Source organism: Sus scrofa, chromosome 9 (genome assembly GCF_000003025.6).
Source record: "Sus scrofa isolate TJ Tabasco breed Duroc chromosome 9, Sscrofa11.1, whole genome shotgun sequence".
Lineage (NCBI taxonomy): Eukaryota > Metazoa > Chordata > Mammalia > Artiodactyla > Suidae > Sus > Sus scrofa.
In genome coordinates, this window is record NC_010451.4 from 39,713,770 (window position 1) to 39,738,627 (window position 24,858).

The following is a 24,858-nucleotide window of genomic DNA, read 5'->3' on the forward strand; positions in this document are numbered from 1 at the left end:
GGCTCCTTGAGTTCCCGCTGTGGCTCAGCAGAAACAAACCTGACTAATATCCATGAAGATGCAGGTTCGATCCCTGGCCTCACTCAGTGGGTTAAGAATCCGGCGTTGCCATGGGCTGTGGTGTAGGGTGAAGATGCGGCTTGGAACCCACGTTGCTGTGGCTGTGGCGTAGGCTGACGGTTACAGCTCTGATTCAACCACTAACTTGGGAATCTCCATATGCTGAGGGTGCCATCCTAAACAAAGACAATAATAATAAGGAAGGAAATAACAATAATAAAAAATAAATTAAAAAAGAAACTATTGTGGCAAAAACAAAACAAAAACAAAAACAAATACAGAATGAGCTCCCACATTCTCCATAGGCTGCACCACTTCTTTGCAGTCTGTAAAGAGAGAAAAGTCAGGGCAAATCTGCTGGTTTGCAGCACATTAGTTCCATTTGAAGTCACCACAGTTGGAGGATGGTGTCATAGGTGATCCCTTTAAGAAGTATGTACAACCCACCTTGTCTTAGGCCTGGTAGGATCAAGATAGTCTGTGCTGAGAGAAAGGTAGCCTAAAGCTAGTATGATCCTACGACGCTGGGAAGATGGACCATCAGTCTGAGAACAGTTCTGAGCATCGAAATAGACTCTCAATCCTGGTCCAGACTAGGCTTTGGAAGGCAGGATGGAAATGACTCCAGGGCTCCTATAAGAACAGGGTGTCAGGCAGCATGGGGCCCAGCCCTCTAGGAATGGGGACTTGGTAGAAAAGGAGAAGAAAAAAGAGCTCATCTAGATTGAGTAGTTATAGACCCAAGACGTAGAGGAGAAAGCCAGGGAGGGAGGAAGGAGAGTTCATGGTCTAAGGTCACGTGGACCCCAAAACAAGTGGTAGATGAGTAACTTGAGTCTAAGTCTGTCTGATCCCCAAGGCCACTCCCTCTCCTCATCATGCTGTCAACAGCTCAGGGTAGGGGCAAGTAGTGAGTGGAGGGGAAATCAGGTTTCAGTCAGCTGGGTGGGAAAATGGACAGGGTTTTCTTTAGATGCTAGAAAAATCCCTCATCACCTTCTCCTGGCAAGACCCTGTACCTCCCCCCCCCCCCCCCCCCGGCCTCACCCATGGCTTGCAGAAGTTCCTGGGCCAGGGATCAAACCCGAACCACAGCAGTGACAACACTGAATCCTTAACCTCTCAGCCACCAGGGAACTCCCTCTTTTTGTCTTCTAGTTTACCAGAACTAGTGCTGAATATGCAGTAAGGGGATTAGTAATAACTAGCTGACGAATGAGTTGGGAGCTTAGTAGTGAGTGTGCTTTCTCCCCAGGATGCCTTGCAGCAGAGGCTGACTCACAGGACACATCTGTCCTTCAGCTCAAACAGGAACTACTGAGGGCAAATATGGACAAAGATGAGCTGCACAACCAGAACGTGAGTTGAAAGAGTGAACTTGGACTTCGCTGAGCCCCAGTAGCCAAATAGGATACAGTATGAAGTCCTGTTAGATCTACCATCCTAATCTCTCATCTTACTTCTGCGATGCCTGTCCTCGGAGTCTGCAGTTCTTTTTTATTCCCCATCAGTCTCATCTGTGTTAGGTGAAAGCCCATACCACACTGGCCTTGAGCCCTTCAACTTTGAGGACACTGAAACACTGAGAGCTGTATTGTTTGTTTGGTCTGAGTATCTCACTCAGGACATGGAGAGCAGCTGAGTGTTTTTAGCCTAACCATGCCCTCTCTGTGCTGTGTGCTGTACCTGCCAACATCAACGCCAGTTGCTAAGTAGCTCTTTTCCTACAGCTTGGCAGACAATACCCAATACCTTCATGCCAGTGAATTCTTTCTTATTCTTTTTGCAGGTGGATCTGCAGAGGAAGCTGGATGAGAGGAACCGGCTCTTGGGAGAATATAAAGTAAGAAAGCAGGAGTTCCCGTCATGGCACAGAGGAAACAAATCCGACTAGGAACCGTGAGGTTGTGGGTTTGATCCCTGGCCTTGCTCACTGGGTTAAGGATCTGGCGTTGCCATGGGCTGTGGTGTAGGCTGCAGATGCGGCTCGGATCTGGCATTGCTGTGGCTCTGGCGTTGGCCGGCAGCAACAACTCCAATTAGACCCCTAGCCTGGGAACCTCCTTGTGCTGTGGGTGTGGCCCTAAAAAGACAAAAAGACAAAATAAATAAATAAGTAAGTAAGTAAGAATGTGTATCGGTTTGGAAGTGATTTCTGACCTTTTGTGAACAGCCTGTTATTGCTCTTGCCTTAAGGACTGTTCTTCTCATCCTTGCTTTCTGCAAGGAACTCCTTTCCAGAGATCCCTTTCTTTCCTTTTTCTTTTTTTTGGCCCTTCCCACAGCACGTGGAAGTTCCCAGGCCAGCAATCGACCCCTCACCACAGTGGCCACACTGAAACCTTAACCCACTGTGCCACAAGAGAACTCCCAGGGTCCCCTTGATTCCCTAACCCTGAAGGTAGATAGCATGGCTAGGAGAAGGTACAGAGATCTAGGAGTCTGGAAACTTCAGTTCACTCTTAACCTTTATGTCTAACTAGCATGCAGGTCGTGGTCCTTTTACTAATGGTGGTTCCTTTCCTCCTTCCCTTTCCCAGAATCCTTTGCACCGGGTGAGGCTCCCACAGTGTGTGATGTCCCCCTGTGCAGCTTGAGGAAAGGACTCTTCCCTCTGAGGCTTTACTTTCCTCGGGTGGAAATTGCATCACAAAAGGTGGACCTTTGGATGTCCTTGGCTTTGCCGTACACTCTGTTTCTATTGCAGAAAGAGCTGGGGCAGAAGGACCGCCTCCTGCAGCAGCACCAGGCCAAGTTGGAAGAAGCACTTCGGAAACTCTCTGAGGCCAGTTACCAGCAGGTGGGAACATGTTCAGCCTGACTTTCCTGCCTCTCTGACCTGAAGAAATCCTTTTCTGATTGAGTGTCTGGTTTGTTTGCAGGTGGATCTGGAGCGGGAGCTGGAACACAAAGACGTCCTTTTGGCTCACTGCATGAAAAGAGAGGCAGAGGAGGTAACCTGCCCCTCAGGGTCCCCTCCCACATATAAAGGGGAAATAGGGAGATCCTGTATCTGACTCAGGGGTAGCCAAGGCCACCGGTCAGTTTTCAGGAGACTGTTTGGTGAGAAGGTTAAGAGTGCAGCTTCTGAGATAAAAAAAAAAATCTGGTTTCAAATTCCAACTTTACTACCTTTTTACCATTGTGTGACCTTAATTTGATTACCTTCTAAACTTTAGACATAAGGCTCATCTGGAAAATGGAAATAGTAGTCATCTCTGCCATTATGAAATATACATAAGATAGTCCTTCTAGATAGCGAAACACAGTCCTGGTAGATCCCCCTGGTACAGAGGTAGGCTCACAAAATATTAGTCATTGGGTTTTTTTTTTTTTTTTTTTTTTTTTTTTTTTGCTTTTTTTAGGGCTGTACCCACGACATATGGAGGTTCCCAGGCTAGGGGTCTAATCGGAGCTACAGCTGCTAGCCTATAGCGCAGCCACAGCAATACCAGATCTAAGCCATGTCTGCGGCCTACACCACAGCTCACAGCAACTCCAGATCCTTAACCCACCGAGCAAGGCCAGGGATCGAACCCTCAACCTCATGATTCCTAGTCAGATTGTTTCTACTGCGCCATGACAGGAACTCCTATTCTTTTTTTTTCTATTACTGAAACAAAGGTAGAAGATACTGTAGCAGCATTCCCAGTGGCCTCCAGTGGCCAGGCACCGGCCAAGTTGGAGCCTCCAAGTCGAGGTTTCCATTCTGTTCCCTCTGCATTCAGCAGTGCTTTCAAGTGTCAAGTATTGGAGACATAGCAGTGAACAAAAGGGGAAAAAAAAAAACAAAAACTCTGCACTCATGAGGCTTAAATTTTAATAGAGACATAAATGGATGCATAATTATTATATACTATGTCAGAAGGTGACCAATATAAAGAAGAAATATAAGACAGGACCTCTGGGTTTGGAATTCTACCTTATAACAGGCACCATTTCTTCCTGCTCTTATAGGTGACCAACTGCAATAGTCACAACTCTCAGAGCAATGGTTTTCTCTTCCAGTGACAGGAAAAGGAGCTGCTTCAGTCACTCACAGAGGGGTAAGTCCTTAAGCTGTGATTATAGACTTGCCACTTCTAGCCAAAACCAGAAGAGTACCCTAGCCGTCGCCAGTAGAGTGGGCCATTTTTCTTTTTCTTATTTTTTTAAGGGCCGTACCCATAGCATAGAGAAGTTCCCAGGCTAAGGGTCCAGTCGGAGCCGTACACCACAGCCACAGCCACAGCCACAGCATGCCAGATTCAGATGCATCTGTGACCTGTACACCAGATCTTTAACCACTGAGCAAGGCCAGGGATCAAACCCGAGTCCTCATGGATACTAGTCAGGTTCGTTATCACTGAACCATGAAGGAGCTCCCTAGATAGGCCTTTTATATCTCAGTTTTTTAATTCCTGCATCTAGTGGGTGTGTAAAGTTGCTATTCATTTGCTATCTAAAATTAAGGGTTATTAGGCAGGAGTTCCGTTTTGGGTCAGCAGGATAAGAACCCTACGTAGAGTCCGTGAGGATGCAGGTTCGGTCCCTGGGCTTGCTCAAAGAGGTAAGGATCTGGCATTGCCACAAGCTGCAGAGTAGGTCAAAGAGGCGGATCAGATTCTGTATTGCTGTGGCTGTGGTGTAGGCCGGCAGCTGCAGCTCGGAAACTTCCATAAGCTGAAGGTGCGGCCCTAAAAAAAAAAAAATTATTGGGCAAATAGGAGCCTGCTTCTGTAGAGGCAAGTTTCCCACAGTTTACACCTCCTCCCTCAAAAATAAAGATCATTTCTGGAAACCTCTACCCCGTATCTTGGTGAGCCCAGCAGTTGGGATGTGGTTAACACCATGGCACTGCGCCATGCCAGCGGCTCCACATTCTTGCCCACAGACAAGCGACCTGCAGCTGGTTCGAGATGCCCTCCGAAGCCTGCGCAACAGCTTCAGCGGCCACGATCCTCAGCACCACACCATCGACAGCTTGGAGCAGGGCATCTCCAGCCTCATGGAGCGCCTGCATGCCCTGGAGACCCAGAGGAAGCAAGAGAGAAAGGTAATCCTCTCTCTCTGGTGTTTCTTTTACCTCGCAAAGTGGCATAATCTTATCACTTTTTAATGTAGATGAATGCAGTGCTAAGATATAAGACGCTAGTGATGGTTTACAGTTGCTTTTCTCTTTGGTTTAACCCTGGGGGAGCTGGCTGTTCATCGTGGTATGACAGTCCAATAGAGTCCACAGGTAACTCCTGTTCCTAGCAACTGTCTAAGACCTGTGGTTCTTATCCCACAGGTCTTCCTTTGCTACTTATTCCCTGTCCTCTTGGCATTGGTTGAGGAAATAAAATGGGCAAGTGCATTGGAAAAAAAATTTAAAAATTCATTGGAAATTAGAAAGCTTTTCACTAAATGCACAATATTATTGTTAGGCTACACATGTCCAATTTCATATACTTGGGAAATAATGTGGTAGAAAAATATATACTTTAGGTACATGTTAATGATTTAAATTTCTTGCTAAAAACTCCCATTGTGGAATCATTCATAACTCTTGTGATCTTTGCGTGGCTCCCCAGGTTCGGGGCAAGTCACCCAGAACTCAAGCTTGTAGTGAATACCGGGAATCCTGGCCCCCTAATTCAAGTAAGTACTCATTGCTCAGTAAGGACTTCTAGCATAATAGAGCAGAAATCTAGTATTTTTTATGCTACTGATATTTGGGGCATAGAATTATCTTGTACTACTACACTCTTTTTGTTTTTTTTTTGTTTTTTTTTTTTTTTTTTTGGTCTCTGTGCTATTTCTTGGGCTGCTCCTCGGCGTATGGAGGTTCCCAGGCTAGGGGTCCAATCGGAGCTGTAGCCACCGGCCTACGCCAGAGCCACAGCAACGCGGGATCCGAGCCGTGTCTGCAACCTACACCACAGCTCACGGCAACGCCGGATAGTTAACCCACTGAGCAAGGGCAGGGATCGAACCCGCAACCTCATGTTCCTAGTCGGATTCGTTAACTACTGCTCCACGACGGGAACTCCTACTACTTCACTCTTATAAAATGTTTCTGTAGCAATATTAGATCAAGTTGTTTCTGGGATGATGAAGACACACACCATCATCACCACCACCACCATTAATCCAGGTACCATTTAGCCACCTGCAGGATGCTGCTGATTCATAGAGGCTAAAATATCTTTGGAAAATAGACAAGCTCAAAACAGTTACACCAAACAGAGCAAAGTATAAAACAACAAACACACATACAGATCACTCTAAAGTTCTAAAGTAGGGAGTTCCTGGTGGCCTAGCAGTTAAGGATTTGGCATTGTCACTGTGTGGCTCTGGTTTGACCCCAGGCCTGGCAGTTTCCGCATGCTGTGGACTTGGCCAAATAAATAAACAAAAACCAAATAGTAAAAGGCTGACCAAAACCAGTTTTATATATTAAATACGCAATTTTTAAAACCACATTAATGGGAGTTCCCACTGTGGCTCAGTGGGTTAAGAACCTGACTAATACCCATGAGGATGCAGGTTCAATCCCTGGCCTCGCTCAGTGGGTTAAGGATCTGGTTTCTGTGAGCTGTGGTGTAGGTTGCAGACCCAGCTTGGGTCTGGTGTTGCTGTGGCTATGGTGTAGGCTGGCAGCTCTGGCTCCAATTCAACCCCTAGACTTGGGATTTCTGTGTGCCACAGGTGTGGCCCTACAAAGACAAAAAAAAAAAAACCCAAAAAACCAACAACAAAAATAAACCCACATTAATAACAAAATCTAAAGTAAAGCACTTAAAGCACATGCACAAATATGCAAGATGGTGTCCTCAAGCCCCCAGGTATCTTTTCCTCTTGAATGAGTTATTTACACTGGGAATGAAACAGATTGTCTTAGTACCAGAATTAATTTCACTTTATTTTTCTAGCATTGCTTTGAATTTTTCTTTAGATTAGTAGAAACTGCCAGTATACATAGGTCTAAATATTTGGAAGCTCCTTATCAGAAGTCTAATACATTTCTCCCTCCTGAGAATAATTCTCTTGTGTATATAAATTACTTATTTCAAATACTAAATTTAATTCACAGCTTCTTATAAACTAGGTGTTTTTTTTTGTTTTGTTTTGTTTTTTTAGGGCCTTGCCCAAGACATAGGGAGGTTCCCAGGCTAGGAGTCCAATCGGAGCTTATCTTCCATTGACTTTTCAAAAGTCTCTCGAGTGGTCTTCTGGAAACATTCTTCTCCTTTACTTCATTAGTAATTGCCAACCAGGAGTTCCCATTGTGACTCAGGGGGTTAAGAACCTGACTAATACCCATGAGGATGCAGGTTCAATCCCTGGCCTCGCTCAGTGGGTTAAGGATCCACTATTGCCATGAGCTGTGATGTAGGTTGCAGATGCGGCTCAGATCCCGTGTTGCTGTGGCTGTGGCATAGGCCAGCAGCTGTAGCTCTGATTCATCTCCTAGCCTGGCCCTAGCCTGACTCCTAGCCATGGCTGTTGCCCTAGAAAGTCACACACACACACAAATTCCATGTTGTCACTGCAATGGCTTGGGTTGCTGCTATAGCACAGGTTTGGTCCCTGGCCCAGAAAGTTCTGCATGCCACAGGTGTGGCAAAAGAAAAAAAAAATTAAAAGACAATCAGAATAGGAGAAAACGTTAGAAAATCATGTATCTGATAAGGGCCTGGGATGAAAAATATGTAAAGAACTCCTGCGATTTAACATAAAAGGCAAAAATATCTGATAACAAATGGGCAAAGACTCGAACAGACATTTCTCTAAAGAGGATGAATAAATGGATAATAAGCATGTGAAGATATGCTGAAAATAATTAGTTATTAGGGAAATGCAAACCAAAACCACAGTGAGATACCACTTCATTCCTACTAGGTGGTTCCAAAAAAATGGAAAATGACAAGTGTTGGTGAGGATGTGGAGAAATTGGAACCCTCATATATTGCTGGTGGGAATGTAAAGTGGTACAGTTGCTGTGGAAAATAGTTTGGTGGATCGTCAAAAAGTTAGACATAGAGGAGTTCCTGTTGTGGCTCAGCGGTAATGAACCCCCCTAGTATCCAAAAAGACTCAGGTTTGATCCCTGGCCTTGCTCACTGGGTTGGGGATCCGGTGTTATGGTGAGCTGCAGTATAGGCCACAGATGCAGCTGGTATCCTGAGTTGCCGTGGCTTTTGCATAGGCTGGCAGCTGCAGTTCCGATTTACCCCCTAGCCTGGGAACCCCCATATGCCTCAGGTGTGGCCCTAAAAAAAAAAGCAAAAAAATAAAAAGTTTTGTTCCAAAAAAAAAAAAACCTTGTACACACATGTTCATAGCAACATTATCCACAATAGCTAAAAGGTGAGAACAACCCAAATATCCATCAGTTGATGACTGGATAAACAAATTCTGGAATATGTATACAATGAAATATTATTACGCCGTAAAAGGAACAAAGTACTGATACACACTACCAGATGCATGAACCTGGAAGATGTTAAACTAAAGATGCCAGGAGTTCCCGTCGTGGCTCAGTGGTTAACGAATCTGACTAGGAACCATGAGGTTCGGGTTCAATTGCTGGCCTTGCTCAGTGGGTTAGGGATCTGGCATTGCCATGAGCTGTGGTGTAGGTCGCAGATGTGGCTCGGATCCCGCGTTGCTGTGGCTGTGGCGTAGGCCAGTGGCTACGGCTCCGAATGGACCCCTAGCCTGGGAACCTCCACATGCCGTGTGAGCGGCCCAAGAAATGGCAAAAAAGACCAAAAAAAAAAAAACCACCCTAAACTAAAGATGCAACACACAAATTGAGTGAATCCTTTTATATGAAGTGTCCATAATAGGCGAATCCTTAGGGACAGAAAGTAGGGCAGATTAGACAGATGTCAGGATTGGGAAGAGAGTGACTGTTTAATGGGTACAAGGTTTCCTTTTAGGACAGTGCGAATGTTCTGGAACTAGATAGTGGTGATGGTTACAACAACACTGTGAACATACGAAATGCCACTGAATTGTACACTTTAAATGGTTAAAATGGTGAGTTTTGTGTTATGTGAATTTTGCCTCAATTTTTTAAAAAGTGAGTTTAAAAAAAAGAAGGCTGGGGAGTTCCCGTCATGGCTCAGTAGTTAACGAATCCGACTGGGAACCTTGAGGTTGCGGGTTCGATCCCTTGCCTTGCTCAGTGGGTTAAGGATCCGGCGTTGCTGTGAGCTGTGGTGTAGTTTGCAGATGCGGCTCAGATCCCGCGTTGCTGTGGCTCTGGCGTAGGCTGGTGGCTACAGCTCCAATTCGACCCCTAGCCTGGGAAGCTCCACATGCCGCAGGAGCAGCCCAAGAAATGGCAAAAAGACAAAAAAAAATAAATAAATAAAAAGAAAAATAAAAAAATAGGAGGCTGGGAGGAGGCTTGCTCCTACTCTAATAGCAAGAACAAGTTGGATTGTCTTCAAACACCACAGGTTTCTTGAATCCATCATAGAGGTGAAGTCCTAGGGCAGCCACCTAACCTGAAACATAAGCAAGTGCCACCACCGAGAGAGAGAGGAGACAAGCACTGGGTCACTTGTGGCAGAGCACGGGCTGAAGACGGGGCCACCATACAAACAGATGAGAGTTCAGCTGAGAGTTTAATTACGCAAAGCTGAGCAGAGAGTATAGGAACTCTGGGGCCCAAAAATGCAAGAAGAGCTTGCACCTACTTGCAGCCTCTTCCATTGACCTCCACTGGGTGCTTATGACAAAGACAAAGACTGGTTATGGGAACAGAGTCTGGAGAAAACCTCTTTGGGTGGTGGAGGCCCCAAGGAAGGGAGCAGCTGTCACTGCTGGAAAAGCATGAATCCTGTTGTTGTGCCCTCCCTGTTCCTGCTTCAGCTAGGGGAAAGAAAAATGGATAAAAGAACTCCCCACCCCTGGGGTTGGAAGGTGGCAGGAAACTGTCTTGAGCTCAGATCATTAGAGGTTGCCTACCACTGAGGACAGAGTCAGATCACGAGAATGCCCCACTCTTAAGACTGAGTTTGGATCGTGACAACAGAGAAGCCCCCTCATCCCTTACCACCAGCTGAGCGAGTGCTGCATAATATGCAATAGCAGCCTGCTTCGTAAGAGGGGCGCGCGCGGTGGAGAGACTGATTGAGGCACAGGCACAGGACTAAAATCTAAAGCTAAGGGTGGAGCAGGAACATTGAGGAAAACCCTCCAGTAAACCAGCTGCCCTCCTAAAATATAACTAGGAGTTCCTGTTGTGGCTCAGTAGTTAACACACCCGACTAGTATCCGTGAGGACAGGGGTTCGATCCTTGGCCTTGCTCAGTGACTTAAGGATCCAGCGCTGCCAGGAGCTATGGTGTAGGTTACAGATGAGGCTTGGATCTGGCATTGCAGTGGCTGTGGCGTAAGCCAGCAGCTGTAGCTCCAATTCCACCCATAGGCCAGTAGCTGTAGCTCCGATACGACCCCTAGCCTGGGAACTTCCATATGCCTCAGCTGCAGCCCTAAAAAGACAAAAAGACCAAAAAAAACCAAAAAAAAAAAAAACCCAAAAACAAACCCCAAAACAAACAAACAAACAAACAAAAAAAAAACAAACGTAACTAGAGAAATCTGAAGGTCATTGAAAGTAACTAACAAAAATCCCAGTCCCAGGCGCAAGTCCTGACTAGATTGACTCAACTGTCACCATTAATGGCTGGGAAGAACAAGCAGTGTGCCCATTTCTAGACATAAACTTTTTTTTTCTTTGTTTTTTAGGACCACTCCTGCAGCATATGGAACTTCCCAGGGTTCTGGGGTAGAATCAGAGCTGCATCTTCAACCTACACCACAGCTCAAGGCAACACCAGATCCATAACCCACTCAGTGGGGGCCAGGGATTGAACCCACATCCTCATGGATACTAGTCAGGTTCTTACACTGCTGAGCCACATGGGCACTCCTAGACATAAACATTTTTTTTCCTTCTTACATGTGATGTCTGATAGTCAGTAAAAAATTACTAGATCTTTAAGAAAAATGACAAGTGACAAGCCACTGTCAAGAGTCAGTAAGTGTCTATTCAAGAGTAGGCTCAGACATGACTGGTATGTTGAAATCATCAGAAAAGGATTTTTTTTTTTTTGGCCTTTTTATGGTCTCACCTTTGGCATACGGAGGTTCCCAACTAGGGGTCGAATCGGTGCCTAGCCGCCGGCCTACACCAGAGCCACAGCAACGTGGGATCCTTAACCCACTGAGCAAGGCCAGAGATCGAACCTGCAACCTCATGGTTCCTGGTCAGATTCGTTAACCACTGAGCCACGACAGGAACTCCTTATTTATTTATTTTTTTAGGATACGGGTTTGATCCGTGGCCTCGCTCAGTGGGTTAAGGATCCGGCATTGCCGCAAGCTACAGCATAGGTTGCAGATGTGGCTTGGATCCAGCGTTGCTGTGGCTGTGGCATAGGCTGGCAGCTACAGCCCCAATTCAGCCTCTAGCCTGGAAACTTCCATATGCCTCCACTGTGGCCCCAAAAAGACAAAAACATAAAAATAAATAAAAATATTTAAAGACATCACACTGCAGATCCAAGAAGTTCTGAGACCTTCAAGAAGTGTGAATAACAACACCACCAAAGCAACAAAAAAGTCAAATTGCTGAAAATCAAAGAAAATGGAAAATCTTGAAGATAACCAGAGAGGGAGAGAAATATTACGTACAGAGAAGCAAAGATGAGAATTACAAACTTCTCATCTGACCTTGCAAGTCATAAGATAGTGTGGGGACATCTTTAAAGTACTGGAAGAAAAAACTCCATTAAATCCAGAATTCTTTAGCTATAGAATATTTTTTCCCTCCACAAACCCCAAGAGAATCCATTACAAGCAGACTTGTACTACAGGAAATTTTAAAGGAATTTCTTCAGATAGGAGGAGTATGATATGAAAGAAACTGAAATCTACGAAAAGAAGTGGTCAAAATGAAAGTAAATATAGAAGACCTTTTTCCTCCCTTATTTTTAATTTTTATTAAAAATTGCTCTAAAAGGTAACAGACTGTTTATAGCAAAAATAGTATTGATGTATACCATATGTAAAAACCATATGGTTTATATCATAAGTGAAAGTAAAATAAATGACAATAGTTCAAAGATTGGGATGGAGGAATTGGAACTCTACTGTTGTAAGTTTTCTACTGTTGTAACTTCTTTTGTTCTTATATTACATGTGAAATAGTATAGTATTGGAAAGCTAATTGAAGATGTTTGTTTATTTATATATTTATTTTTGTCTCTTTTTTAGAGCCGCACTCTCAGCATGTGGAGGTTCCCAGGCTAGGGGTTGAATCAGAGCTGTAGCTGCCAGCCTACATACACCACAGCCACAGCCACATGGGATCCAAGCCGCGTCTGCAACCTACACCTACACCGAAGCTCACAGCAACGCCGGAACCTTAACCCACTGAGCGAGGCCAGGGATCAAACCCACAACCTCATGGTTACTAGTTGGGTTCGTTAACTGCTGAGCCATGATGGCAACTCCAAGACGTATATTTAAATTCAAAAGCAACCACTAAATTGTAGCTTGGGTCACTACTGTGGTTCATTCCGTGGCCCAGGAACTCCACATGCCTTGGGTGCAGCAGGAAAAAAAAAAAAAAAAAAAAAGGAGTTCCCGTTGTGGTTCAGTGGTTAACGAATCCAACGAGGAACGATGACGTTGCAGGTTCGATTCCTGGCCTTGCTCAGTGGGTTGGGAATCCACGTTACCGTGAGCTGTGGTGTAGGTTGCAGACACAGCTCAGATCCCGCATTGCTGTGGCTGTGGCGTAGGCCAGTGGCTACAGCTCCAATTCGACCCCTAGCCTGAGAACCTCCACATGCTGCAGGAGCAGCCCAAGAAATAGCACAGAGACCAAAAAAAAAAAAAACCACTTTCTTAAAAAAAAAAAAAAAGATATGGGTGCAATGCAGAAATGTAGATGGGGGATACAGTAGACCTTATACCTTTTAGATTGGAAGCACGAGACCCCTTGTAATCTGAGTTTCCAAGGTTTCTTTGCTCCTGTGGTTCTTATTCATCATTTCTCTTATCATGAATTACGTGCACATTCTCTACCACTGACCTCTACAGTCTAGATGTTGGCAGTGTCTGCAGCTCTTGCTAAGTGTCCATTCTACCCTGGGTGAAATCTTGCTGGGCTTCTCTGACCTCTTGATTCTTAGCAATAGTGCTTGTCAGAAGGGTTGCTATTCCCCTGCTAGAATCACCTGGAATGGGTGAAAATTAGAGTTTCGTTGCAAAAAAAAAAAAAGAGTCTTGTTGCTGAACTTGGCCTCTGTCCAATGGTGCCAAATAGAAACTCAGAGACAGAGTTTTGGGTGAAGGAGAAAAAGATGGCTTTATTGCTTTGCCAGGCAAAGGAGGCCATGACAGGCTCATGCCCTAAAGACTGTTCCCTCCCTTGGGAGAGAATGGAAAGTGGTTTTATAGTTTGGGAGTAGAAAATAGGGTCACAGATAAGGATCAGGGTAGAGGCAAGCTCCTATTCTTCTTCCAAGCTGGTATTTAGTGGCCCTGGGACTGGTTCTGGTGGTTGTCCTTCTTTCTGGAATGAGCAAGTGCTCCATATCATCCTTCATTAGTTGGTAGTTTAGTTCTGCAGAAGAATTCAAAGATATTGTCTTGTATATTCCTTGAGGAGAAACCAGGACCCTGCCCCAAGGCTGCACTATTGTTTCTTGACGGCTTCTCCCTGATCTCTGCATCCCCTCCCTTCCCTGATTAACAACTGTTTGAAACTGCCCTTTGAAACTCAGGGAAGATCATGGAAACTGAAAGAGGCCTATTTCCTAAAACTAGAAATGGGGAACACAGAAAGGCTTTCGTGCCCAGGATTCCCTATGGGGCCCCGCTTGGTTTCGGCCCTGGTAAGAGCACTCATGTCCGAAGCACCTGTTAGGGGCACCAGTGGTGACTTCATGTGGGTCCCACCCTAGGAACATGGTTTTTGGCAAGGGTATGAAAACTGTGCTGTGACTTCAGGCCGCCTCATTTCTCCTGGGACATTTTGAAAAACTGGAAATCAGGGGGAGTTGGAAGCAAACTGGATGGTCTGATCACAAAGTGTCTCTCCGATTGCAGGGTTGCCTCACTCACAGAGCTCTCCAGCTGTCAGCAGCGCCTGCACGAAAGTGCTCTATTTCACTGACCGGTCACTTACGCCCTTCATGGTCAACATACCAAAGAGGTGAGGTTCTGGGATCATTAATAATCCTTTAAAAAGAACAGGGGAGTTTCTGTCATGGCGCAGCGGAAACGAATCTAACTAAGAACCATGAGGTTTCGGGTTCAATCCCTGGCCCCTCTCAGTGGGTTAAGGATCCGGCGTTGTCATGAGCTGTGGTGTAGGTGTAGCTGTAGTGTGGTGCAGATGCGACTTGGATCCCGTGTTGCTGTGGCTGTGGTGTAGGCCGGCAGCTACAGCTCCTGTTAGACCCCTAGGCTGGGAACCTTCACATGCCACGGACACAGTTCTCCAAAAGACAAAAAGACAAATAAATAAATAAATAAATAAAAAGGACAAGAAGGAGCTCCCGTTGTGGTGCAACAGGATCAGTGATGCAGGTTTGATCCCTGGCCCAGAACAGTGGATTAAGGGATCCATTGTTGCCACAGCTGCAGTGTAGGTCACAATTGTGGCTTAGGTCTGATCCCTGGCCTAGGAACTCCATATGCCACGGGGCAGCCAAAAAAGAAAAAAGAAAAAAAAAAAGGACAGGAAGGCAGAATCATTAGTTACTGTCTGTCTAACCCACTGAGAGGTGTTTGAGCCGCAGTGTCGTGAGAAGAGTACAGAAGATACAGATTCCAGTGCAGCTTCACCACTAAGCAGTGACATTGCAAGGACAAGTCATGATCTCCTACCAGGTACAGACACAATAATAGTGCTTCCAATCTTGATATGGAAAGATGACCCAAGTTAAGGAATAACCATTTTTTAAGTGTCGAAAATAGCTCCTGGTAATAGCCGTGGATTGCAGCTTGGCATTGTAGGGCTGTTTATCACTCATTGATCTTTGTTATTATTTGATGACTGCAACTAACCTACAGAGAATTCATGCTTAAAATTTTCAAACACTCAGTTAATATCCTCCCTTTTAAGGTAAATGGCTTTGATTTTTTTTTTTTTTCTTCTTAGGGCCTCACCCACGGCATATGGAAGTTCCCAGGCTAGGGTCAAATCAGAGCTGCAGCTGCCGACCTACACCACAGCCACAGCAACACGGAATCGAGCCACGTCTGCAGCCTCCGCTGCAACTCATGGCAATGCCAGATCCTTAACCCACCAAGCAAGGCCGGGGATTGAACCTGGGTACTCATGGATAACTAGTTGGATTCTTAACCTGCTGAGCCACAATAGGAACTCCTAAATGGCTTTGAAATAAAGATTTTTAAACTCTGGAACCAGCTACTGGGATAAAATTTCCCTTTCTGCTTATTTGGCCTGGGTTAGAGGGGAACTTTCTGAAGTAAAGATGGTGATACTTGATTTAATTCTCCAGCCTAGAGAAACGGAATTGTTGCAAAAAAGGAAATTAAGAGAACTAAGATATGTTGATAGTTTAAAGAGTTCGATTTCAGAGACTTTGTGTCTTATTTCCAGAGTAAAACAGGAAAAAAGCGCTTTGGCTACTGCCAAAGCAATAAATTTATTTTTAAAAAGTATTCTCAGATTGCCCCATTTGTGATACCATTTTCATTCCCTATATGTCTGGCTCCCTTACTTCCGCTGTCTCAGCCTCGTCTGGGTCATCAAGCGCAGTGACCAAACAAGGCCATGCTGTTTCTGCCTGCAGAGACTTTGGCAGGGGTCTGGGTTTCAAGTGAACACCTTATCTTTCCAACTTACTAATAAGTGGTCTATTTTAGTATTCTCTCCTTCTGTTGCAGGTTGGGGGAGGTGACACTGAAGGATTTTAAAGCAGCTATTGATCGAGAAGGAAATCACCGTTATCACTTCAAAGCCCTGGATCCTGAGTTTGGCACCGTCAAAGAGGAGGTACAGAATTTACCAGGGAGTCTAAGTGGTTTAGTTGTGTTTTTTTGTTTTGTTTTTAGGGCTGCACCCTCGGCATATGGAAGTTCCCAGGCTGGGGTCCAATCAGAGCTGGGAGTTCCTGTCTTGGCTCAGTGGTTAACAAATCTGACTAGGAACCATGAGATTGTGGTTCCATCCCTGGCCTCGCTCAGTGGGTTAAGGATCCAGTGTTTCAGTGAGCTGTGGTGTAGGTCGAAGACATGGCTCGGATACCTTGTTGCTGTGGCTGTGGTGTAGGCTTGTGGCTACACCTCCGATTAGATCCCTAGCCTGGGAACCTCCCTATGCCGTGGGTTTGGCCGTAGAAAAGACAAAAAAAAAAAAAAAAAAAAAAAAAAGATAATCAGAGCTATAGCTGCCGGCCTACACCACAGCCACAGCAACCCGGGACCTGAGCCATGTCTGCAACATATACCACAGCTCATGGTAGCAGTGGATCCTTAACCCACTGAGCAAGGCCAGGGATCTAACCTGAATCCTCATGGATATTAGTTGGATTTGTTACCACTGCGCAACCACGGGAACTTCTAGTTGGTCATTCTTGAACCCCAGACTCCTACTCAAGGATTAGTACCCAGAGGTATACCTGCGATCCCTAACCAGGTCAGAGGAGTTTCCCAGAGCCTCAGGCCACTCGATTACTCTAGACCGAGAAGGTGCAGGGAATGGCCCAAGAAGCTGATGGCTTCCTTAAAGTCTTAATCACTTTGACCAAACTTGGACAAAATTTTCATTTTAAAAAGAAAAAAGTTTTTTTAGGGAAAATGAAGAACTTATATTGAACAAAAGCTTGGCTTTGGGATCTCTTTTCTGTCTAGCCAAATCATAGAAAACTTTCTGCATCCTATATAGAGCAAAAAAATGAACTGGCAAGAGTACATGAAACTGTGTGTTGTGGTATTTTCTCAGAAAATAAAAATGAGGAAATTCTGCAAAGTATCTATGCCTATTCTTAACTCCTTGACTGTTTGCTTTTTCTTTTTTTCTTTCTTTTTTCTTTTTTTTTTTTTTTTTTTTGCTTTTTAGGGCCACACCCTTGGCATACGGAAGTTCCAGGCTAGGGGTGGAATGCACGTGCACAGCCCATGGCAATGCTGAATCCTTAACTGACCAAGACCAGGGATCAAACGCACATCCTCATAGATCCTAGTCAGGTTCGTTAACCACTGAGCCACGAAAGGAACTCCTCCTTGACTGTTTTCCTAGCCTACACTTCTCTTATATTCCATCTGCCAAAAAAGAGACTTTTTAAAAAAAAGCAGAGTTCTGGTTATGACCTATTTGCAAGAGCTGTCATTGTGGTTTTGGAATGAAAAAGGTTGGAAAGCCAATGTTTTATTTTGTAAAGATTTCCTTACTGAAATGTTTTCAAAACATTCTCTAGTGGTTTAGGAAATGAATTGAATGAATGAAAAAAACTGCAGGAACACCTATTAAATATGGCCTTTGTTCTAACCCTTTGTTTACAATGCCGGGGGCCAAAATTCCCCCCCCTCTTTTTTTTTTTTTTTTTTTTGTCTTTTTAGGGCTGCACCCATGGCATATGGAGGTTCCTAGGCTAGGGGCCGCGGCCTACACCACAGCCACAGCAACTCAGGATCTGAGCCATGTCTGTGACCTAGACCACAGCTCACAGCAATGCCGGATCCTTAACCCACTGAGCAAGGGCAGGGATCGAACCTGCAACCTCATGGTTCCTAGTCGGATTCGTTTCCGCTGCGCCACGAGGGGAACTCCTAGGGGCTTCTTTTCTTTCTCTAGGTTTTCCACGATGATGATGCCATCCCTGGATGGGAAGGGAAAATTGTAGCCTGGGTGGAAGAAGACCACGGAGAGAATGAATGCTGAGTATTAGACTCGGGGCTCGTGGAACTTGGCACTCCCTGGCTGCTTCACTCAGGAAAGAGGACTAAAACCAGAACACACTAAGAAGTTTTTAGTTCGTGCTGCCAAAACAGAAGCTTTTCCCAGTGCGACAGTCACAGGCCAGTCCTATTTCTGTGCCTGGCATGTGTGGTACTTAAAATCCCCGTCCAAATGTAGACAGTGGGTTCTTCTGGAGTTCCTTGTCCGTAGGAACACAGTATTTTATTCTACTCTGAGGACAACAAACCGAAGGCCTTAACCAATGGGGATGGACGATCCCGCTCCTGTCTGGGCATGGCTGCTATTATCTGGAACCTGGGAACTGGAGGCATCACTCCTGTGTGCTACAGTATTATTTCAACTGGCCTCAGTGGTTGCATCAATCAGAGTCCCAGCATTTGTACTCATAGACAAGGCAAAGGTACCAGCTTTTTTGCTTCTTTGCAGCTATTGCAAACCAAGAATAACTCATAAGGTGGTACCAAAGATAAAAGCCTACTCTTCAGGAATTTTTTGGATTGGACATGGATGGTGCTGAATTGATCGGATTGGGAAAGGCTGCCCATAATGTGCTATACTATGCTAAAACCACAATTAAGTAAGACTTTGGGCTGCCTCTTGTGTCTTAACTGGTTCTGCAACTTGTCCTTTAGCCCACAGAGGGCATATTTCATGGACTGCTCGTTTTCTCTGGGGACTCTTTAACTTTAGAGCCATTTTTTTCCCTTCCAGCTGACGAACTTTGTGTTTGAAAGGAATAAGGAGTGAAAGTCTCCTTTCAAATCCAGGCGGGTATGGAAAGGTGCTGCTACCCATATCTTGTTGACTTTCTTTCTCTCATGACTTTCTTTAGCTCATGGCATCTCCTTTGCAGTAAAAGGAGACCAACCTTTAGTTTCAGTATCTGTGATTTATAAGTACTGAGCATGAGTTACTGATCCACCCCTCTTCATTTCAAGGCCAGAATTATTTTCTATTATATATTTAGTCTAGACTGATCCTTTGGGGCACAATAGAAACCATGGGGCATGGAGCATGAGTTGTGAATGGCAGGGTTGATTCTGGGTGAAAAAACCTAGAATCCTTTCTCATGTGCAACACTGTCAAGTGTAGAAGGTAAAAAGTTAATCTTTCAGAGATTATTTAATATCTTGGGTTATATCATTCATTCACCAAATACCATCAACCATATACATGTGTGTGTATATATACATATATGTATATGTATCAGTCTCCAAAGCAGTCTGCTTGTGATCACCAATGTACACTGCCAGCCAGAAGAGTCAGACAGATCAGCTCTGGGTTCTTGACCTGTCTGTCTCTAGTACATCTCCCCTCTGCAGTCATTTCAACAGACTACTTGTTGGAGCTCTGAGATGACATTTTGTTATTTTATATGGATGTGTCTTTTTAAAATAGTTCATGTTTGAAGGATTCTTTTGTACTCATTTGCTTTTTGTCCAAGAACCATGTCTATTTTTATAACTTGAGTGTGAGTTCTGTATATTCTCACATTCTATAACTGTATCCATTTTCTAGAGAACCCAGTAGCTTTTATACAAGCTCTTCTCTTACCAGTCCTTGTGATTTCAGAACAAGCTTTATTTTATTACAAGTATACTAAAGACAACTAACTCCTGTTCCAATTCTACCAGCCATTTTCGTTGTGAAGGTAGTTTTACATTGTTTATTTGCTCACTCCTCTGGCAGACAGAAGGAACTCAAAAGATACCTGATGTCGTTCATGTAAGTTTACCTGGTCTCCTCCTATTGAAGAATGATTTATCAGAAATGACTTGGAAAATTTGGGAAAGTCAGTTAAAAGCAAGAAGAATTCATTATGAAAGCAAACTGAAGAAAACAGTATATTCTGTCCTCCTTCCCCTCTCCCCACAACAAAGTCTGGAGAAAAAGTCCTTATGTTACCAATTTCTCTGTTGCATGAACTTTAGTGTTTTGCTATAAGACAGCATGAGGGTTATCAGGTCAAAATTTGTTATTGTATCTTCAGTACATTTTATCTTGAATGTCTCTTAAATCAGTTTTTACGTGCCAGTTTTGTTTCGGCAAACATTCTTACTGTTACGCAGAATTTAACTTTTCAGAGAAAAGTAAATTGGAAAGTTTTCAGAGTCCTCTACCTTGTCTTTTATCCATATGTCCTTTGGAAAAGGAGCTGCACGGCCTTAGTGCCTCCATAGAAAGCTCAAGTTAATAACTCCTTAATCTCACATGCCACGAGTGAAAACTAAGCATCCCCATTACAGGACGTCACTCCAATAATGTTTGTGTAAAATAGGTGGTAATCCTCATTCCAGTTTCTAAACAGAGGAGCCTTCTAGGAGGAGTGTGCATTGATTCATTCTGGTTTGAATGGTCTCCTCTTTGATACACTAGGAGGCTTTTGACTTATTGTCCTCTACTGGCATTTGTGTCTGATAGTCCATCCTGCTACTCCTGAAGTTCTCTTTCTTTGCGATAACTAAAGAACTAGGATGTTTAGAGTTCATGAAATAATCTTTAAACTCAATTTTAAAAAGTGACATTCTCATAAAAACTAAGTTTAAAAAGCCTAATTCCATGAAAAGCCTTCATTTAAAAACTGAAGACTATTCTCAGTTAACTAAAGTAGCTGGAATTGGAACACTTTACAGAAATTGTAAAGAATATAGGTTAAACTTCGTAATGGCAGTCCTACTTACTGACCAACTGTTCAGCTCTTTTTGACCAGGATGGTTGTAAATTAAGGAAAATATCTTTAGGCTCTACATCCAATCCAAGAGGGCTCTAATTACTTAAAAGCATATAGTCCACAGTTATAATAATTTTCATTTTTTCCATAAAATAAGCATTATGATTGCACACTCCTTCTATTGTCTGAATTTATGTAAGAGGTATAGCTTGCTTAAAATATATATGTAAAGTTATATTTTCTTAAAAACATGGATGTTTGCAACCAGTGCTTTCAAAGAGAGTATTATCATGTATTCTCTGTTTTACAATGTTTTCATGAAGACTGTGTCATTATATCAGAGGCTTCTGATTATCAAATCGATAACCAGTTTTTTAACTGCCTGTATGTACCAGATTTGTGAACTAATTAAAAAAAAAACAGAAACACAAACTATGAATAAAATGGAGTTTGCAAACTAATGGCCATTAGCTATTTTCACTTGTGTTTATTGACTGACAATAATCAAGAAAGCCACTTACATTTAGTGAAAGGAAATTTCCTCAAGTGATCTCCCTGGTAGCATGTTTACTCATTACTTGGGGAGTGGTGATAAGGATTACTTTATTGCTACAGATAATACTATTGGTATTTCTAATGTATGTGCAAAATAGGTTATTATTACCAAAGAAAATTCACTTACTTAGCACCTCTTTTGATTATATATATATACAAACAAGAACTCGAGACTTTAAACTGTATGACAAGACAGTCTCTAATGCAAAAGCAAGAAACATTAACTTTCAGAAATGTGTATTTAAAAAAGCTAGAACTTCCAAACTGATTTGAAAGATGCCTTCCCAAAACTTACATAGCTTTTATTTATCGCTTTAAGTGTTTAATAAGTTTTATCACTTTAAGTGTTTTATCTAAATCTTTAGCCCTGGGTGCTTTCATTTGACTTCCAATTACACATTTTCAACTATTAATCACAAGCCATTTTAATTGGGTTATTCCATCATTGTGTTAAAATTAAATATATATCTTTCACTACAAACTAATTCCTCTTTCCAACTAATCCATTCTATATCAGTAATATCCTACAAGTCTCAGGACTGATTTGACAAACCCAAGTATTTTTAGCCTACTTCTGGGGTAAACTTAACACTCCTGGACTCTGCCCTCCCATGATTTAGCTATACCTGTCAAAAATACATTCAAAATGCAAACTTGCTATGCACTGAAAAATGCAAAACAAGGTTTAAGCAAGGCTACCTAAGTAACTGAACAGCAAACTGAAGATCATCTCATAAAAAGGCTAATTTAGATCATGTTATTAAATTCAAATGCAGAAATACTATAGTAAAATATCTTAGCCAATTCAAAATTGTTAAAACACACACACACACACATATATTTTTTGCTTTTCAGGGCCGCACCCAAGGCATATGGAGGTTCCCAGGCTAGGGGTTGAATCAGAGCCACAGCAACACATCTGTGACCTAAACCACCTGGATCCCTAACCCACTGAGCGAGGACAGGGATCGAACCCGAAACTTCATGGTTACTAGTCAGATTCATTTGTACTGCGCCACAACAGGAACACCTATAAATTTTTGTAACTATAGTTACAATATAAGCACTTTCACTAATAACAATTCTTCCATTGCTTCTTCCCTTATTTATAAGTAGTTTAACATAATTGCAACAATTTAACAATACAGTTGCTCTACTCATTATTATTTCAAATTTGCTTTTTTTTTTTTTTGCCTATTAGGGCCACACCTGTGGCATATGGAAGTTTCCAGGCAAGGGGTCCAGTTGGAGCTATAGCTGCCAGCCTACTCCACAGCCACAGCAATGCAGAACCCAAGCCTCATCTGTGATCTATACCATAGCTCACTGCAACACTGGATCCCCAACCCACTGAGCAAGGCCAGGGTTGGAACTCACATCCTCATGGATACTAGTTGAATTCATTTCCACTGTGTCACAAATGGGAACTCCTGCCTTTCCATTTAATCTGGGAATTTCCTCAGTTGTATTGCCTACATACTATTCTGTTAGCCAACTGAGCTTAATCTTTCTCTCCTTTTTGAATAGTTGCATTTTTCCAACTACTTTTGTTATAAAGATACTAAAACTTTTTTTTACTTTGTTTTGGATGCCGTAAGGATATTAGACTACAATTTTGAAGAAGGATGTAAATATTTCCCCCGATTCTTATTTTCTACTAGATTGCCATCTCTAAAAACAACCAATATTCAGTGCCCCCAATGAGTGCATCTCCTTCTCTTCAGTCTCATTAACAGTGACATTTTAGACTTTTTTTTTTTAGGGCCGAACCTGCAGCATAAGGAAGTTCCCAGGCTAGGAGTCGAATTGGAGCTGCAATGACAGATCCTTAACCCACTGAGGAGGCCAGGGATTGAACCTGCATCCTCATGGATACTAGCTGAGTTCATAACCCATTGAGCCTCAATGGGAACTCCGAGATTTTAGAGTTTTTTCAAGTTTCCAATTTAAATAGGCATGAAATATTATTATTAATATTATTATTATTATCTCTTGGCTATCTTATTTTTTCAAATGCTTAATTACTAGCAAAGTTGAACATGTTTTCAACTGTTGGTTTTTCCTCTATCTTGTGTTCTTGATGTTCTCTAACCATCTGTTCACTGAAGACTTGGGAATTATAAATGCAGTATGTGCTTCCCTTCTGGTCTAATGCCACCCCCAGCTCAGAAATGAGATATTTTCTAATTATAGGGTGATAACCCTACAGTAGAAGTGTACCTAACAAAAGTAGGTAGAAGGAATTTTATGGCAAACCAGAATCTCAAGTCTGTTTGGTAAACCTGTATCTTCATACAAATATGTCTAATCCTGCTACAGTACTCCTGAATGTGGGAATGTATCTTCCTCTCGCCTGCCTTTCACACACTGGCTGGAAAAACTGTTCAACCCAGTTTCCTGTTGTGTTAGAGGTCTAAAATTAAATCTTTGTAACCCAGGAGTTCCCCTCCTGGCTCAGCAAAAACTAATCTGACTAGCATCCATGAGGGCCCAGGTTTGATCCCTGGCCTCGCTCAGTGGGTTAAGGATCCAGCGTTGCCGCTTAGTTGTGGCTTAGGTGGCAATGAGGCTCAGATCTGGAGTTGCAGCTGTGGTGTAGGCCGGCGGCTGCAGCTCTGATTCTGGCCCTAGCCTGGGAACCTCCATGTGCCTCAGGCGCGGCCCTAAAAAGACAAAAACCAGGGAGTTCCCGTCGTGGCGCAGTGGTTAACGAATCCGACTAGGAACCATGAGGTTGCGGGTTCGGTCCCTGCCCTTGCTCAGTGGGTTAACGATCCGGCGTTGCCGTGAGCTGTGGTGTAGGTCGCAGACGCGGCTCGGATCCAGCGTTGCTGTGGCTCTGGCGTAGGCCGGTGGCTACAGCTCCGATTCAACCCCTGGCCTGGGAACCTCCATATGCCGCGGGAGCGGCCCAAGAAATAGCAACAACAACAACAAAAAAGACAAAAAAAAAAAAAAAAAAAAAAAAAAACCAGAACCAAAAGAACAAAAAAACCTTTGTAACTCAGCACAGCCTGCGCAGAGCAAGACCCCATACCTAGTGGCCCTTGGGTGTGCAGAGGGCATTGCGGGAGCACCGAGATGCCTATAGGGCATCCCTGCCTAGTGTCAACGCAGGAGCGCCTGGACCCCGCCCCTCAGCTGCCAGCTCTCGGCGCCCAACAGGTCCTCTTCTCATTTTTCCCTCAAGTCGGGGCCACGCCCCTCAGCCCACTTCAGGCCCCTTTCCCTGTATCAGTGGGGTGTCTCCTTTTTCGGCCTTTCCCTTTCGGCCAGGCCCTTCACTGCGCTTGGGTCCCATTCTGCGAAATGCCGCCACCACTACGACCCTACCACCTTCCGCTTCTCTCCAAATTAATCTTTCCAAACTCGGCCTGCGTGGGCTCCGCTGGAATGTCCTTGTCCCTCGTAGTTTCAGTGTAGCCGCCCCAATCAGCTCTCGGCCACCCTTTACCCCATTCCCTGGAGAAGAGGGTAGGTTTCACACATTTCTGGACCGCGGAGGGGGTTGGGTGAACCTTTGAAGCCCATTTTACGACAACGTGCGGCTGGGCGGCGCGGCTGACGGCAACGCCGCGCGCTTCTTGGAGAGGTCACTCCGGAGACGGCGTTGGTTTTGGGGTGTGGG

At 43.9% G+C, this 24,858-nt stretch overlaps 1 protein-coding gene across 1 annotated transcript in view; it reads left to right on the forward strand.

Annotated features, from left to right (window-relative positions):
- DIXDC1 (DIX domain containing 1) overlaps positions 1-21,140 on the forward strand; it is a 68,456-nt gene extending 47,316 nt beyond the window's left edge. Inside the window, 12 exon segments of the mRNA XM_003129869.5 lie at positions 1,316-1,337; positions 1,340-1,419; positions 1,850-1,903; positions 2,768-2,860; positions 2,943-3,014; positions 4,018-4,057; positions 4,060-4,106; positions 4,934-5,095; positions 5,616-5,682; positions 14,161-14,266; positions 15,970-16,078; positions 17,879-21,140. Coding sequence (XP_003129917.3) covers positions 1,316-1,337; positions 1,340-1,419; positions 1,850-1,903; positions 2,768-2,860; positions 2,943-3,014; positions 4,018-4,057; positions 4,060-4,106; positions 4,934-5,095; positions 5,616-5,682; positions 14,161-14,266; positions 15,970-16,078; positions 17,879-17,965 — 939 coding nt within the window. The 3' untranslated portion in view covers positions 17,966-21,140.